The following is a 16,975-nucleotide window of genomic DNA, read 5'->3' on the forward strand; positions in this document are numbered from 1 at the left end:
GAGGGAAGAGGGAAAATATTGAAAGAAGGAGAAAAAAAAAGAGTGTGAGAGAAAGTAGAGTGAGAGGGATAGAGAGAAAGAAGGAGAGAGAAAAAAAGTAGAGTATGGAAGGTGTCTCTTAATATTCCTAGTTATACAGTTGAATGGAGAGGGACAGAGAGAAGAGGAGCCTTGGAACCTTGGCGCAGGTGTCAGTGGAGCACAGGTGCAAGCCAGTTTAATGACCCTATTATGATGTCAAAAAGCCACAGAGTTCTGCCAGGCAAGTCTACAGTTGAATGGAGAGGGACAGAGAGAAGAGGAGCCTTGGAACCTTGGCGCAGGTGTCAGTGAAGCACAGGTGCAAGCCAGTTTAATGACCCTATTATGATGTCACAAAGCCCCAGAGTTCTGCCATGCAAGTCTATGGGGAAACAAGGTGATGAAAAAGAGGAATAAAAAAAGAGTGGCAAGGGCTACCGCCACAAAAAGATATAGCAGGTTGCACCGGTTCGGGCCGGACGTTTCGGTGTTTGAACGGCGTCTCTACCTCGAACGGCCGAGGCCTGATGCGATGCAAGAAAAACGGGGAGAAAGGAGAATAAATAAAGAAAACTTAAGAAGAACAATAGTTGTGCTTGTCCTATGGGCAAGCACACTAAAAAGTAGAGTATGGAAGGTGTCTCTTAATATTCCTAGTTATACAGTTGAATGGAGAGGGACAGAGAGAAGAGGAGCCTTGGAACCTTGGCGCAGGTGTCAGTGAAGCACAGGTGCAAGCCAGTTTAATGACCCTATTATGATGTCACAAAGCCACAGAGTTCTGCCATGCAAGTCCATGGGGAAAAAAGGTGATGAAAAAGAGGAATAAAAAAAGAGTGGCAAGGAGTACCGCCACAAAAAGATATAACAGGTTGCACCGGTTCGGGCCGGACGTTTCGGTGTTTGAAAGGCGTCTCTACCTCAAACGGGCGAGGCCTGATACGATGCAAGAAAAACGGGGAGAAAGGAGAATAAAGAAAACTTAAGAAGAACAATAGTTGTGCTTGTCCTACGGGCAAGCACACTAATTAAATTAAATGTTGAGTTCTGAATAGAGGTTGGCAGCATTCACACTTGTGTAACATTAAATAGAGCAGCATCACTAACATCAACTTGTCTTTGACGACACCAACTACCTAATAACTATGAAAATAGATCACAACAATAAAGCTCATTTAATAGACCAAATCAATACATGTGCATTGATTAAAGGTAAACAGCCCTTTCTTTAAAACTCAAATGTATTTGAGAACCAGTTCCATTTAAGCAGTATTTCATTTAGAGCATGAAGGGGAAGGAAATAGACAAAGTGCCCTTAACCCCCTAACAGAGTTTGACAAAAATCCTTGTCCAATTGTCTGTGAAAAGTACAGTGAAGTGAATAACTGCTTGCCCAAAGGGTAAGTGCACACATGAACTTCAACTTCCTATATTGATACTGTAATGATATGATAGCAATTATATATTTATAATTGTATAGGGGCCATACTATGTGAAAGAGATGTGGGAGAAATGGGTATATTTTAAATGATTCTTAAACATAAAGCTTTTGACAGTACTGTTTCAGTACTGAATTAGGGAGGTCATTACCGAGGTACAGTAAACATCTGGATTGCAATCTCTTGCTGCAGAGAGAAGGCAAAGACAACCGGCTAGAGACCAAAGAAAGGGTGTCACCCCATTCTGGCTCCTATTCTCTGAGGGCTCACCAGTCATTCGGGCAGATTTATTAGATTAGATGTATTAGAGCAGACTTATAAGAGTAGTATTATAACGAAGAGATGAGCATAGTTGGTGTAGGGATCATGAAGTGTGACTTCAAAGGATTTAAACCTAAATTCAGGCATTACAGAAACACATACAAGTTAAGGTGGTACATTGTTCCTGCCTTATTCACAGCCTGTATGGTCTGGCATATTGCAGGTTACTAGGGGATTAATCATTCAACGCTAAATATTATTGTGGCCATGTTTCAGTCAGCAAATTTTTTCGATGTTACCGTGTGCATTTTTTGATGTTAACACACACACACACACCACCACTACTCTATCTTTTGCTCTCTTAGGTATTTTCAGTAAGTCTGGCTGGACACAGCTCTCAGCCTCTTGCTGATGGAACTGAAGTTTTATACCGCATCCACACCCCAGATGTTGGGGTCAGACCCCAACCCTCAGTCTGCCTCCTCTGGAGCCCCATAGCTGAGAGGTGACACCTGACAGACATAATCATGCAAATCTACACTTACACATATATCACTTGAACATATGCACTGCATACAGTCTTGAGTCAGGTTCAGAGGTTGTCTGGGAATTCCCCGCCCCTTCACTGCATTTCATTTGCTCAGTTATTCTGGCGAAGTACTAAATGGAGGTCCACTTCACTCACGTAATTGGCCACGCCTTTAACCAATCAGACCAACGATACTATACAACGATACAACGATCGGTAATAAAGCAAACACATCTTTTTTCTGTATGAATTGTTCCAGAGCAGGTTTCTGTTCTATTTTCAAAGAAAACTTGCCTTTGAAATCATCCAAGACAGCCGCGAGAGCAGTATATAGTTTTGCTGTGCTTTCTCTTTGCTTTCGGTTTTGTTACGTTGACGTGGCTATTTTAAATCCGCCAATGGCGCGCCAGGTAGCCAAAAGCCAGTTTGTGATTGGTTCCAGAGATTCTGGAAATGTTGAAATGAACGGCTATCCAAAGTTTGCCAGACCCACTTCAGAGGCAAAATCAAATTGGCCGAAAGAAGAGGGGCGGGACTTCCCAGACTAGTTCAGAGGTACACCATATATGAAATAAAAAGTGTTTAACTGTGATTTGTACAGTAACTGTAGAGGTGTTTTGCGGTGCGTCGCTGTTAAACATTTGTCCTCAATAACATGGTAAATTAAAGAATTATACCACAATTGCATGAAAATAAAACCTTTTCAAAGACAAACAAGAACAGGGCCAAAATATTTCTTAACATTCAACATTCAAATATGCATCTGTGCTTTTCACACATTACAAGGCAAATGTCTGCATCTGTAAGAAATGTAAGAAATGTGGGCCTCTACGTCTGAAGAGGCTACAGTGCAGAGAATTGAAAGAGGTTTAGGAAAATCGTCAAAATAATGTCCATGGAATGTAAACTTCTTGAGAACCCTGCATTCGATTCTGTTAAATAAAATGTTAAATTAAAATGCTAACACTTAACACTTCCACCCTATTGAGGTAGTAGAAATGTTAAATGTTGATTGTTTTTTATAATTTCTATAATTCCGTCTTCTTTTACCTTGCATGTAACAAGTTTTGTCTCTCTACCAGCTGGCTTTCAGATGGGAAGTTCTGCCGTGTTGTGGATGACCGTGAGAATTTTGTAGAGTGTGCCTGTTCCCACCTGTCTGTCTATGCTATACATGCTGATGAAACTGCCCGCACCTCCTACAACGCAGCATTCTATGCTAGTGGGTTCATATGCATCTCTGGTGAGTCCCTCTGCTGTTTATATTTAATTTCATCACATCTATATGTGGCAAAATCAGATTTTATAACTTGACATTCCATGACTCCAGGCCTGTTAAATAAGATTTAGGATTTTACATTTTAAGACATTTCCCTGATCAAGACAACCCTGTGTATAACCGTCAAAAATTTTTTTATAACCGTCGTTATTTTAATGCATTTTCTGTGGATTCCTATGGCAGATGGGGAAACCTCAACTCAGCTTCTGGAGTATTATCTGTAGTGCACACTGAAACCATTGCTGTATGTAATACAAATTTGTGTCTCCTTGATAGGGTTTTCTTTGGCCATCCTATCACATGCACTGTGCTCCGGGTTCCCCATGTTTGCTGTTAAGCTTCTCACTCACATGATGGTTGCCTGCCTTGGTACACAGGTAGGATACACTTGGTCCCAGCAGTTATTTTAGTTCTTGGTCTCCATCTTTGTGATCTGATCTAATCTACCTCAATACAAGAAATTTGGTAGGTAATATAAGTAGAGCAGTAAAGGTAAAGATTTGCTTATTTTAACAAAGAGTTAAAGAGAGCTGGGCAACCTATCCAACCACAGTGTCATCTTTCAGCTGATTGTGCCAATATTATTACAACTTTACAAATGTGCCATGTAGTTACAACACTCTCTGGCTCTTTGTGTTTGTTTAACCAAATCTGATTACATTCACGAAAGAGTAATTGCTTAAGCTCTTTGAGTGTGGGGCTTTTCTTGAGTTGCAAGAGAGAACCTTTTGCAGTGTACTGTCTGCTGCAGTCTGCTGAACCTAAGCCCTATTCTACTGAAACCTATGGCACTGTTTGAAAACCACGTCCCAAAATTGGCACCTCACCAATCTAGATGATTTATATAAATTCTGATAGGAGTATTAGGGAAGAATCTTGGCAGAACAATGCGCAAAGCTGGTAGTTACCTCAAACATTTTAAGGCTGTGATGCAGCAAGAGTACTCTACCAACTGTACTGTTCAAAATGACTTAAATCTGTGTTCTGAAAAGACATCACTAGCAATGAGTTTCGAATCAGTTGCATTAAAACCGTTAGGGGGCCTTTTCGAGTTAACAGGTGAAGAGTGTAAGTGGGGATTGTTGTGGGGGCTCCTGTGAGGTGTAAGGCATGATTCATTCTCTATTAACGGTTGCCTGATAAGCAGTCAATGCCTGGGCTGTAAGAGTCAGCCTTCCACGGTGAGCACAGTGAATATATTTCATTCGTCTGTACTTGATGAATTAATTACCAACGTCTCACTACTGACTTTTTCATGCCCTTCCAAGCCACAACAGTACAAGGGTAGTCTGAAAATTATGTAAAACTGTATGTTGGAGCTTCTGTAGGTAATAGGATGGAGATATTTAATTTTATCTCAAAAAAATTCACATCAGAATGAATGCGATTTAAAGAAAATTGTAAAGTTGGAGAAATGTAGTATGCCATGATTTGTTCCTGTTTACCTTGGTATATGGCTTTGTAGTTAATCAACACGTTCTGTTTTGCTCACTTCATTTTTCTCTATTCTCCAAACTATACAGATCTGTTTCCTTGTGTCAGTGTTCCGAGGGAAGATGTTCTCTGAGGATAGCTGTGCTGCCCTTGGCCTCTTTTCTCACTACTTTCATCTCAGCCAGTTCAGCTGGATGCTTATACAGGTGATCATTCTTCTCCCCCTTAATACATACATCATACTGATAGAGTGGAAAAGCAACTTAAGGATCTGTGATAAAGGTGCTTCAGAAGAACATTGCCGTACGCGTTCCAATATCAAAATGTATTTGTCATTTTAAAGAAGGCATCAAAATAGGGAATTCAATCAAGCTGTAGGACAGGGTCCTTTCCACCCTAAGCCAGGTACATTTGAAAACACAGATTCTATGTAAAAATGTTCTCCCACACATCCACACTATAATTTTTCCAACTTTTCTATGTTCACACCAAAACAAAACAATGCTGTAGAAGTAAAGGCAAACTCGGATTTTTGCACCTGAGAGAGCGTTTTCTTAAACTGGTATTTTTGGTGTCAGAAAATGCTGTTTTTACAATAAATGGTAAAATTATAGTTAATTCAACTTAAGTGAATGTTAACAAACAATGAAATACCAGTTCCCAAATTATTTACACATATTTAGGAAATCATTTGTAAAACATCTATAAATGTTATATAGAACACGAATATCCTCGCAACTTCGTGGGAGGGGTGCATTTCCGACAGGGGGGTGCATTTAGTTTTGCTGAAACACTGTTAACGTTTTCAGTCTTTATACATGGTTCTCTGAACTTTTGAATGTGAAGTAAAGTATGTGTAATCTAATAAAATACTGTTGGCTACATGATAAAGGCACATATTGTGCATAACATACATTGGACAGTGTGATTTATCACAAGCTAGTTGAGTTAGGTTTTCAAGGTTACAAATTTACAAGGCTTATTTGGCGTGAGATTGAGCAAACTTTTTGACGTGAGGTAAATGTATTTGATGCTAACCTGAGACGGGACTGAGGTCGATGACTTTGGGCATCTTGAAAATCTACAAATCTCTGTGAGACAGGGATGACACAGATAAGATTACAGCATACGTTGCATTGTTCCATAAATAACATTGGCATAGGTGTTTATGATGGAAAAACTAGCGAGTTGACAACTTTCCTTACACAGCCAAACATCAAGCAAACACAACACAAGACATAGCAAGACAGCTAATGTGTTTTCATTGACTAGTCCAACACAAAAAATAGCAAGACTGCTAATGTGTTGTTATTGACTAGTCCAACAGGAGGAAGGCCAGTCTCTTGCTCAGTTACTCTCTTTTTCTCTTCCTAGCTTTATGTGCTGGTTTAGATTATAGCTAAACATAATCTAATAGCTGAAACCCTTTTTAACCATACAAATACAATATTGTGATAATGTTTCATGGGTTTCTGTTTATATGTTTAAAGGTGCAGTCTGTGATTATAATCCAGACAAAACTCTAAACTCATAAATTACAGCCAATCAATACATTGCTTCAGGAGCACAGGAGGGAGGGATGTGATTTGGTTAGCTGCTCAAATACCAACAGCCTTTCACCAGAATCACACACTGCTTCTTTAAATATTTCTTTTATAAATTGTGCAAGTCATATCAGTAAAAAAAACTGTGGCTAGTCGCTGGACAGGTAAGTCAGATCCCTGTCAATCCCTTAAAACCAAATGTTCATTATTCTTTAATGATCTCACTGATTGTATGACATTTTCATCTATAGCTGTTTGTCACCAATATGCAGTAAATCAGTAGTACCATATGCAATCCTCTGCAGGCAATTAATTTCTGGCAGACTCTGGTGATGAATGATGAGCACACAGAGAGACGTTATCTTCTGTTCTTCCTCTTGAGCTGGGGACTTCCTGCATTGGTCATCATCGTGCTGGTCATTGTGCTTCTGGCAGGATATGGTTGGAGTATCCATGATGTCTATGGCCTTGTTCATGGAGATCTGTGAGTCATTTGCTACTCCTCACTGACATATTTTGACAAACAAACACAGCCCACTATATGAACACATTTAGTTGGCATTGTCATGAGGCCATAAGGCATAGTTAAGCACATGCAGCATGCTCAGTATTTAGATTTTGGGGGTTACAGAGAGTAGTGGCTAACTGAAATGCGAGTGAAATGTGAGACTCTCAATCAAAACAAGTGTGCCTGTCCTATAAAGGACCAAGCAGCAGACCAAGCAGTTATCATGTTTTAACTTATCATGCTGCTAGAGGAAGGATAATTTCAGTGGTTACTTGTAGTTGATCTATTGGTTACCTTTTAATGCAGGTCATAAGGGATCTAATCTGAACGTATTTCTTAATCAGAACTAATAATCATTGTGACATGTATGGCTGAATAGGGTTTGGTTGCCTGGTAAGGGACAATTCCTCAACTTCTAAGTGAATTAGTGAGAGTAGATGTTGGCCACTCATACTGTTGGGTACTATATAACGCAATGCATATATGGTAATAGGTAACCATTTTGAATTGGGCTCTGAAAGTTATCACATCATTCTGGAGTTCTGAACATCTGAACATTTGTCATTCTCAGGTGTTTCATCCCTAATGTATATGCTGCACTGTGTTCTTAACTCTGTCACCTGAACATCTTTCATTCTCAGGTGTTTTATCCCTAATGTATATGCTGCGCTGTGTTCGGCTGCTTTGGTTCCACTCATCTGTTTGGTGGGAGTGCTGGTGGTCTTTGCCCATGCCTATCAGGTTACACAGCAGTGGAAGGCATATGATGACATCTACAGAGGCCGTACCAACAGCTCAGGTTGGTCTCTGCATGGAGTGTGTGTGAGAGAGAGTCGGTATGGGTTAATATACATTTGGGACATAAACTGATAGACAGAATGATAGACACTAACCATACTTCAATTTGTCACAATCATGCAATTTGCCCAGCCGTACAACACCTGATGGCCATTTGTTCATATGAATGGAGTGACTAAGAGCCCTTATCCTTACAGCATACCCAAAACCTTAGAGAATCACCTCAAGTGACCAAAAAAGTGTGCCAGTATATGGTTTTTCAAATATAACAATTTATTCCTGGGGATTCATTGGTATTTATTTGGTTTGTGAAGAAAATACATCATCACAAAGGAATATACATGCATTTGTTAGGTCTGTGCGTTATATTATTTTCTCTGTGCTGGGTTCTCTGTGTGACATATAATTTTCTCTGGGTTTGGTTCTCTCTTGTGTTATTTTATTTTCTCTGTGTTGGGTTCTCTGTGTGTTATATTATTTTCTCTGGGTTTGGTTCTCTCTGTGTTATTTCATTTTCTCTGTGTTGGGTTCTCTGTGTGTTGTATTATTTTCTCTGTGTGTCATATTATTTTCTCTGTGTGTTCCAGAGATTCCCATGGTGCTCTATCTGTTTGCTCTGGTTTCTGTCGTGTGGCTATGGGCAGGACTACATATGGCTTACAGACATCTCTGGATGCTGATTCTTTACATTATCTTCAACATCTTGCTGGTAAGAACACTTCAGTCTTCATAAGTCATAAGTACTTTATCTTAACATCCATAAAGTAATTAAGTTTTTAAGATGTAACATTTTCTAAGTAGGAAGTAAAAAATTACTTGTGCCAAAAAAAATAAAAAAAAATGTAGATCACTATAGAGGGAAAGATGCTGTATTTTCACAGACAACTGAAAGTATACACTTGAAATATATTGATTATATATACATTTATTTTATAAAAAAAAAAAAAAATCTGATTTTTGCTGAAACTTTATTGAGTTTTCTGCTTTGTTTTTATTGTTTGTTTGCAGCCTTGTTACCAACTACACAAAAGTGGTGCAGTACAGCATTTGCTTTGAAATGTGCATGTATAAAGGAAAAATATAGATAGTAGTTGTCGATGAAGACGTTATCTCACTATTACTGCTTTGTATGTCATGGGCAATCAATGACACAAAATGATCCAAAAACGCAACTATAACAAACACCTTTATCCAAAGAGCATCTTGCATTGCTCAGGAATTGAAACCCAGGTCAGCTATTGTTATTCAACAACACTAACCATCGTACCACTAATCACACATGGTAGATTAGAACAGTATTGTGATAGGCAAGCCAACAGATACAAAAAATCTGGCCCCCCACTGACCAGATTGGACGCTCATCGGCCCCTGGGTAATTTGAGTTTGAGACCCCTGCAAATTCTAAGGTGACTGGGACAAGAAAAAAACTCCTTTTAACAGGAAGAAACTTTATGCAGAACCCACCTCAAAGGGGCATCCATTTGCTTAGGGTTAGTCCGGTATTGAAACAGAATGAGGTGCTGTGGAGTCATAGGCAGGCAGATCATGATGATGAATGATTTACATTCTGCTTGTAAATCAATAAGATTAATCTAGTTTATCTCTCAGTGTTTTATTTTGTGTTTTTTCTTTGGCAGGGTCTATATGTGTTTGCTGTTTATTTCATCCTGCATAACCAGTTGTGTTGGCCTACGAAAGCCAGCTATACTGTGGAAATGAATGGTCACAACAGGACCCACTCCACCTACCCAGGCACAGGTGCAGTTACAGTGGCCAGTGAGATCAGTAAATCCACCCAGAACCTCATTAGTGCCATGGAAGAGGTAGGACCAGTGTTGCAATACACGTCAGTTCTTCCACACTGTCTTCTTCTTGTATCTTCTAGTTTAGCCTGTTATATTGCATCATTGTATAGAATCATAGTATTGTATCATATTGCATAGCAATGGAAATTAATGCCATTATTCCTTACAGTGCTTCAGGGTAGCACGTACAAAGGGAAGAGCTGAGGTCCAAATACTGAACCTTGTAGAATTATTGTATGACTTTTGGATTCATTTATTACACTTTCCATTGTTCCTATTTCATTATTTACATTTTATTAAAGACAATCCTATGTACGGCGGAAGCCTGCCAAGAGCATTACCTTTTATACCACTGAAGAAAAGGGTGATATTGGCATGTAAACTAAATGCTAAAAAGGTTTTAAGATTTCAAGAACATGTGATACAACATGGAGTTTCATGACACATGTGCAAAAGTAGCAGAAGTGTTTTTAAGGTAATTTACTCAGTAATGTAATGTGGTTCCATTTTAGCACCTGATTCCGAACCGTAGCGCCAATGAGTGTGTAGTGGTGGAATTTGGATAAACCTGTTCTGGAAGTGGAAAAATGCAAAGAACCCAATACAATCGGTACATTCAGTGTCTGTGGACATCAAAGTTGACAGTAACTCTAAAAAATGAACAGCTTGTCTGACACAATCCACTTTTATAAGTCCAAGATTCTTACGCAGACGAAGGTCCAGGATTTTCTGTCTGCCAGTGGTCTTGTGCATATTGCCTACAGACTCATTTGTACAAGTCACATTTGATGGTACAGATGTAATTGAAAGTTAAATGACTAACGGACTTTGACATTATGATAAACTAGTTACTCAACGACTGTCCTTACACAGTCAAACATCAAGCAAGTGCAACACAAGACAGAGCAAGACGGCAAATAAGCTACTTACTAGTTCGGCAGACAGTAAACAAGTCGGGCTGCCACAGGCAAAACTACAGAACGAAGTTATATGCCTATGGACCCTGGTATGGCAATGGCACGGAGGCGATCCTCCATATTAAAAGTCATTGTAGCGCCCACATTTTTTTTCAAACAGTTTTTCAAACAGGTAAAACTGCGTATCCTAACCCTAATCCTGAAGTATAATTGTTGCATAGTGTTACTTTAAAGAGACCGCCCAGAGGGACGGGATGCTTTGGGACATTGTATGTGGTAAAATTGAAACACTGCTCTGCAGTCCAGGGGCAGGTATCCACACTGGTGGTGCATGCAGTTGAGTTTGGTTGACATAGTCCAACACTGTATGTTCCCTCCCTCCGGGTTGTCCACACACGACTCTGGCTAAGACTGATCTCCTGTCAGGGAAGTGATGATGAATAGTATGTGTCTGAGCTGTATGTGTGTATCTGTATGAAGCTGGACTCATTGACTCAGACAGATTTCCGGAATCTGGATGGTGCTGGTAGACTTGAATACACAGAACAAAGATAGAGACAAAATTATTTACTAGGCGGCCCTTTCAACAATTTGCATTGTGTCATGTGATAAAATTTCAATTTCCCTCATGGTTATGCCCACAGTGCTTGTTACACATCTGGCGACCTTTGAACTATTGGGGGACACTTCCTTAGCAATGTGGCAGGTGGTGGGATCCGGGAGTGTGACCCCAGGTGGGTGTGTCTGTGGAGAAAAGACCAGCGGTTTCCCAGATTTTTGGAAACCTTATAAAGATCTACCCTATTGTTCTACAACTGAGACCCTTGTACTCCTTGTACACTGAAACCATTTAATAGTACTAAACACCAATGTGCTGGCACCTTCCCTTATCAAATAGATTTCACTCTTAAGATGTGGATTAGGTGTGACCCACAAGCCCAGGAGAAAGGAAGAAGGGAGGGGGCCCGAGAGAGTGAAGGGGAAGTAGGAGACAGATTGCAAAGACAGAGATAGAAAGAAAACAATTCTGTCAATCCCTTCAAACAAACATCAAGAGACAGAGGTACATCTCTGACTCTTAAGGTAAACACCAGATGTGTTTCTCATTGTTTGCCGAAGTGCAAGGTTCCCGGGAACAGAGAGCCTCACAAGCTGAAGAGGTTATATATATATATTTATGATCCGTGTAGTCCAACAGAAAAGGTGCTGACATGGACAACATATTCATTTGTAGCAAAAATGTAGGTTGTTGCAAAAACCTCAGCAAACATTAAACAGTGAAAAAGAATTGGGAGAGACTGCACAGCAGGTAGCATAAATGCAGTGCGGGTTTTACATCGAATTACGCCCTGGGCGAGACCCCCTCCGAGCGAACCCTTTTAATGTTCTGGAAAGTTCCTTATGCAGCTTTATCCTTGACTTTAACTCATGAAGTTCCTATATGACATCTACTGTACACCATGTTAGTCATGTGACAATTTGTTAATCTGTGTTCCCATGACAACATTTACAAAATGGTGGTGTGCATGGTCATCACACATGACAAAACTGCTTCATTTTAAAAAGCTTGTTTTTGTTATTAAAGGTAAGTTTCAACCCATTTAAGAATTATGTTGCATTAATAACATGTCCTATATTACAATTAACCTGTTCTGACCACATTTCTTGAACAAATTGATATAAAACAAGTCAGGGAAATATTGTTGTGACATATAGGTTACATCGGGCTTTTAATCATAAAATAGTCTCGGAAAATGCCATGTGACATATTTGTCACAATAAGCAAAATGGTAATGAACTGCTCGCGCTCAATATATTAAAGGTACCGTATGTAACAATTGTACCTTAAAATAACAGCTTGAAAAAAATTGTGTCGCTACAATGACTTTTAATAGGGCGATTTCCGCCTCCTTCACTGCCATCGGGGGTCTGTACTCAAATTACTACGCTATGTAACTTTCTTGGCGATGCCCGCCGCTCGGGCGGAAGTAGTTCGACCTGCTTTCTGGCTAGCTAATAATAAATTACATGTCCAATGTCATTACACTTTCTAATGTAAATTCTGAATTTGTAGCTTTTTGGTGTTACAATATTGTATTAGATCGCACGTAGGCGACTCCACATTCAAACACTTAGAAAACATTGTAGGCTCAAAACACGATCGGTATTTCTTCTAAACTAAATGTTGTCATTCTTTTGGTTGAATTAGCATTCATCTCCGATATCACAATGAATAAAACTCTGCAGTCATATTTCTGTAAAATCTTTGAATATTCTTACCTCGGTTGACATATTCGCTGTTTTCTGATCACGTCTTCACTGACTCCACTCACCGGTATACAAGTGAATGTGTTTTTACGACACTGGAGTAAACGTTAATACTAGTAAAAACCTTTAGGGGGAGCTCCAAGGGAATCCTGCATATTATGCCTTTAAGCTGATTCAAATATTTTAAATTAATACTTTTTCTGTTGTTCTACTCAAACATATTTTTAAGAAATGTAAACATAAAAAATAATGTGAAATTAACTAAAATATCATAAAATGTATTATGAAACAACTTTTGCATATCAGTACTGAAATGGCACCTTTGCTTTAGCTGAGACACTTTTCTTGGTAAATACAACATACAAACAGAATTTTGTTGGTCCTATTCGAATGTAATTTTATTTTTTTGTAGTATGAATAGCAAGAAACGATAAAGTGTTCAGGATGCACTGGAGATCATCACTGGAGATGACAGTGAGTTTGAGGGATGTGAAGGTAGCTCAGATGAAGACCCTGATTACACTCCCAGCCACAAAGACAGCAACAAAGACATGGAGAGTGATGAGTCAAGTGGGTCTGACTCAGAAAGTAGTAAGTCAAGTGAAGTAGTACCACAACCAAACATAAACCCCGAGCAGCAAAATACCACCATCCAAGGAAAGAAACAATTTTCTTGGAGAAAGAAACCTTTTGAACCCACTGAGTGCGCATTCAAAGGACAGAGTGTCACACTTCCAGACAATATTCACACTCCCCTGGAGTATTTCAGTAGAAATGCTTGCGTTAAGGAACAAACAAATTTGTACAGTGTACACAAATCTGATAGTCTCAGCAATGTTAACACCAATGTTTAAGAACTGGAAGTATTGACTGGCCTCTACCTGCGCATGGGTCTTTGCCAAATGTCGGGACATCGGGCCTACTGGGTAAATGACACAAGGTGTACCATGGTGGCTTCGTTTTCAGACCCTACTGACATCTCTACATTTCACTGACAACACTGATTTGTCAAACAGGCAAGTCGACGATAAGTGCTAGAAGATCCGCCCATGGCTTGACAGGTTTCGCAAACAATGCCTGGCTATCACCCCAGAGGAGCACAACTCTGTGGATGAGCAAATGTTGTCTTTCAGAGGGACACACAGCCCAATAAGGCAGTATGTGAAGGGCAAGCCCCACCCTTGGGGATTGAAGATTTGGGGCCGCTGCTCTTCGTCAGAAATCCTCAATGATTTTGAGGTCTATGACGGTGGCACTGGGAGAAGAACCGTACTTGGCATGGGAGGTGACGTTGTGGTCAAGCTGTTTGAAGCACTCCATCAGACCAGAACTACAAGGTTTTTGCAGACAACTTATTTTCTTCAGCAGCACTGATGTTAAAGCTTCTGCAGCGACAGATCTATTTTTTAGTTACTATCCGTAGCAATCGCTTGGCTGGTTGTCAGCTTGAAGATGAAAAAAGTCTTGCCAAGAGAGGCAGAGGATCAGTTGATGCCAGGGTGGAAAGAGAGGAAACCATGGCCATTGTGAAGTGGTATGACAACAAGTCTGTCACCATGATATCCTCCTACTGTGCAGTCGAGCCCCAAGACAAAGCTCGACGCTGGAGCAAAGCACAGAGAGCTTTTGAGGAGATCAGTAGGCCACACATTGTGAAGGAGTACAACACCTTCATGGGGGGGATAGACCTCCTTGATGCATGCGTTGCAAGGTAGGGGAGAGCAGGATAAATTGAGACACCGGGTAATGTGAGATACCCCCTGTATCTTGGCAACGGAACACAATTGTGGTCATGTGACAACTCTGTTTCCAAGCCCCTCCCAGTCCCCCCTTGCCATGAAGGAGAAGTTGGTGCTGGTGCTGTGGTAAGTATGTTTTTTTCACAAAAATGTGTTTTTAGCATGTAAAAGTACATTTTCTTGCTTTTAACTTAATTAACTGTTGTGTCAAAGCAAATGATTCAGGTAGAAAAACTTATATCATACATGTTGATGAACTTCCAACATATAGAACTGTGTGATTTATGCTAGCTGAAGATTAGCCTAAAAAAATGTGTTTTTTCTAAAATAGTGGCTGTTGGGTAAAGTGAGACAAATGCTGCGGGGTAAAGTGAGACACTGTCTCACTTTACCCCACCATTCAGCACAAGTTAAGTTAAGTCTTAAACATATTTTAGTGTAATATTACATTACATATGTTTTATTTTAAATGTCAGAATCATTGTAGAAAAGCCATCATGCCAATAAACTAACTACACCAGAAAGAAAACCTGGGGTCAAACACCCCTCGCAGAGATGGAGAGTGCAGCCGCTGAGGTCATGGCAGGAACGAAGTCCTTAAGAAAAGCTGGACGGGATAGAAATATTGACAAGACAACCCTCCAAAGATTCATAAAGAAAAAGGAGAAAGGGGAAGTGAAATCAGTAGCCTGGGGTGCAGTAGCTGGGGCAAAGAGAATATTCACAGATGAGATGGAGGAGAAGCTTGCCAAACACTTGAAAGAAATAGCTGACCAGTTCCATGGCCTTGCTCCAGTTAAGTGCCGTGAACTGGCATTTGAATACACAGGGGAAAACAATATCCTGTCCCTGCCAATTGGACAGAGAAACAATGTGCAGGTAGGCTAGGGTGTGCAAGAGATCACATAATTCTGTAGGTAAATTGAGGCCAACTAATCTTGCCACAAAACTAAATTTTATAATAATCTTATAATAATATTCTTTAGGAGAAGAGTGGTTTGGCAGCTTCCTAGCATGTCACCATCTCTCTGTCCGAACTCCGGAGGCAACATCCCTGGGAAGGGCTACAGCCTTCAATAAAACTACAGTGGGGGGATTCTTTGATAATCTGGCTGTAGTGATGGACAGGTGACAGAAGTAATTCTTCAGTTGCAAATGTTTTATGGAGGCTTTACCTGTAAGATTTGGTTTCGATTCTGATAAGGTTTTTACCTTGCCTCTCTTCTTCCCACACATTCCCTCCACACATGATTTACAATGTGGATGAAACAGGTGTGTTTACAGTACAAAAGCCACGGCAGGTAAGCTACATATGATACACTAGAGAGCACTAGACTGATACTGGGTTGCCAACTAGCTATTGGCAGTATGCTGAAAATAATGCTATTAGTGATGTTGTGAACCTCTGAACTGGAAACAAATTAATGGACTGAAGCTCAATACAATCTACCTTTTAACCAATAGTAGCGTACTGATTGCACACGCCATTGATTCTAAATTTTCTTTTCGATTCAGGTTGTGACAGAGAAAGGAAAAAAGCAAGTTGGTTCTATCACATCAGCTGAGAGAGGAGAACTGGTGACTGTGGTGTGTGCAGTGAATGCTGCTGGAAATGCCATACCTCCCATGTTTTTCTTCCCTAGAGTAAGCACAACTTCATGACAGGAGCACCTCCAGGAGTCAAAGGTGCCTCCACCAGAACAGGATGGATGAATGAAGACACCTGGCCTGAGTTCCTTGATCACCTGATACAGCAAACTCAGTGCACTCCTGACCACTCCATGCTCCTAATACTTGATAACCTTAAAGCTCACATCTCACTCAAGGCAGTAGAAAAAGCAAAGAGCAACGGTATTGTTCTGCTCACCCTTCCACCCCACACATCTCATCGCATACAGCCTCTCGACATGAACGTGTATGGCCCGTTCAAGACCCTATACAGCCCAGCTCTTGATGGGTGGATGAGGTCTAACCCTGGCAAAACAGTCTCCATCTACCAAATTGCAGAATTGTAAATGAGGCCTTCTTGTCAGCAGTGACACCCCGAAATATCACTTCTGGATTTAAGTCCACTGGGATTTTCCCATATAACCGTGATATTTTCCCTGAGGAAGCGTTTGCTCCATCCATGGTGTCAGACCGCCCAGATCCTGAGCTGTATGGAGTTAGATTAGTTTCATAATTCACAAACCAACGAAACGCGAGTCACAAACAAACGAAATGCGATTCACAAATGTATTTCATGTTTCACAAATGTATTTTGTGATTCACAAATCAATGACAGCATGACATTTGTTTGCAACCTGACGAACACGAGTAACAAATCCCTGCATTCGTTCGTATGGATTTTTGGAACTTTCCTAGCGCACGTAGATTCACAAATGCATTTTTTTGTAAAAGATATTCTCTGCAGCCCATCAGATCTCTTCTAAT

At 40.2% G+C, this 16,975-nt stretch overlaps 1 protein-coding gene across 1 annotated transcript in view; it reads left to right on the plus strand.

Moving 5' to 3' along the window:
- adgrv1 (adhesion G protein-coupled receptor V1) overlaps positions 1 to 16,975 on the plus strand; it is a gene marked incomplete at both ends in the record, with an annotated part of 140,450 nt that overhangs the window by 115,779 nt on the left and 7,696 nt on the right. The window contains 8 exons of the mRNA XM_080839814.1: positions 2,087 to 2,226; positions 3,333 to 3,493; positions 3,806 to 3,906; positions 5,053 to 5,169; positions 6,813 to 6,991; positions 7,657 to 7,814; positions 8,401 to 8,522; positions 9,451 to 9,636. Coding sequence (XP_080695940.1) covers positions 2,087 to 2,226; positions 3,333 to 3,493; positions 3,806 to 3,906; positions 5,053 to 5,169; positions 6,813 to 6,991; positions 7,657 to 7,814; positions 8,401 to 8,522; positions 9,451 to 9,636 — 1,164 coding nt within the window. The remainder of the gene's footprint in view (positions 1 to 2,086; positions 2,227 to 3,332; positions 3,494 to 3,805; positions 3,907 to 5,052; positions 5,170 to 6,812; positions 6,992 to 7,656; positions 7,815 to 8,400; positions 8,523 to 9,450; positions 9,637 to 16,975) is intronic.

The sequence above is a fragment of the Sprattus sprattus genome, assembly GCF_963457725.1.
Source record: "Sprattus sprattus genome assembly, chromosome: 5".
NCBI classification, from domain to species: Eukaryota; Metazoa; Chordata; class Actinopteri; order Clupeiformes; family Clupeidae; genus Sprattus; species Sprattus sprattus.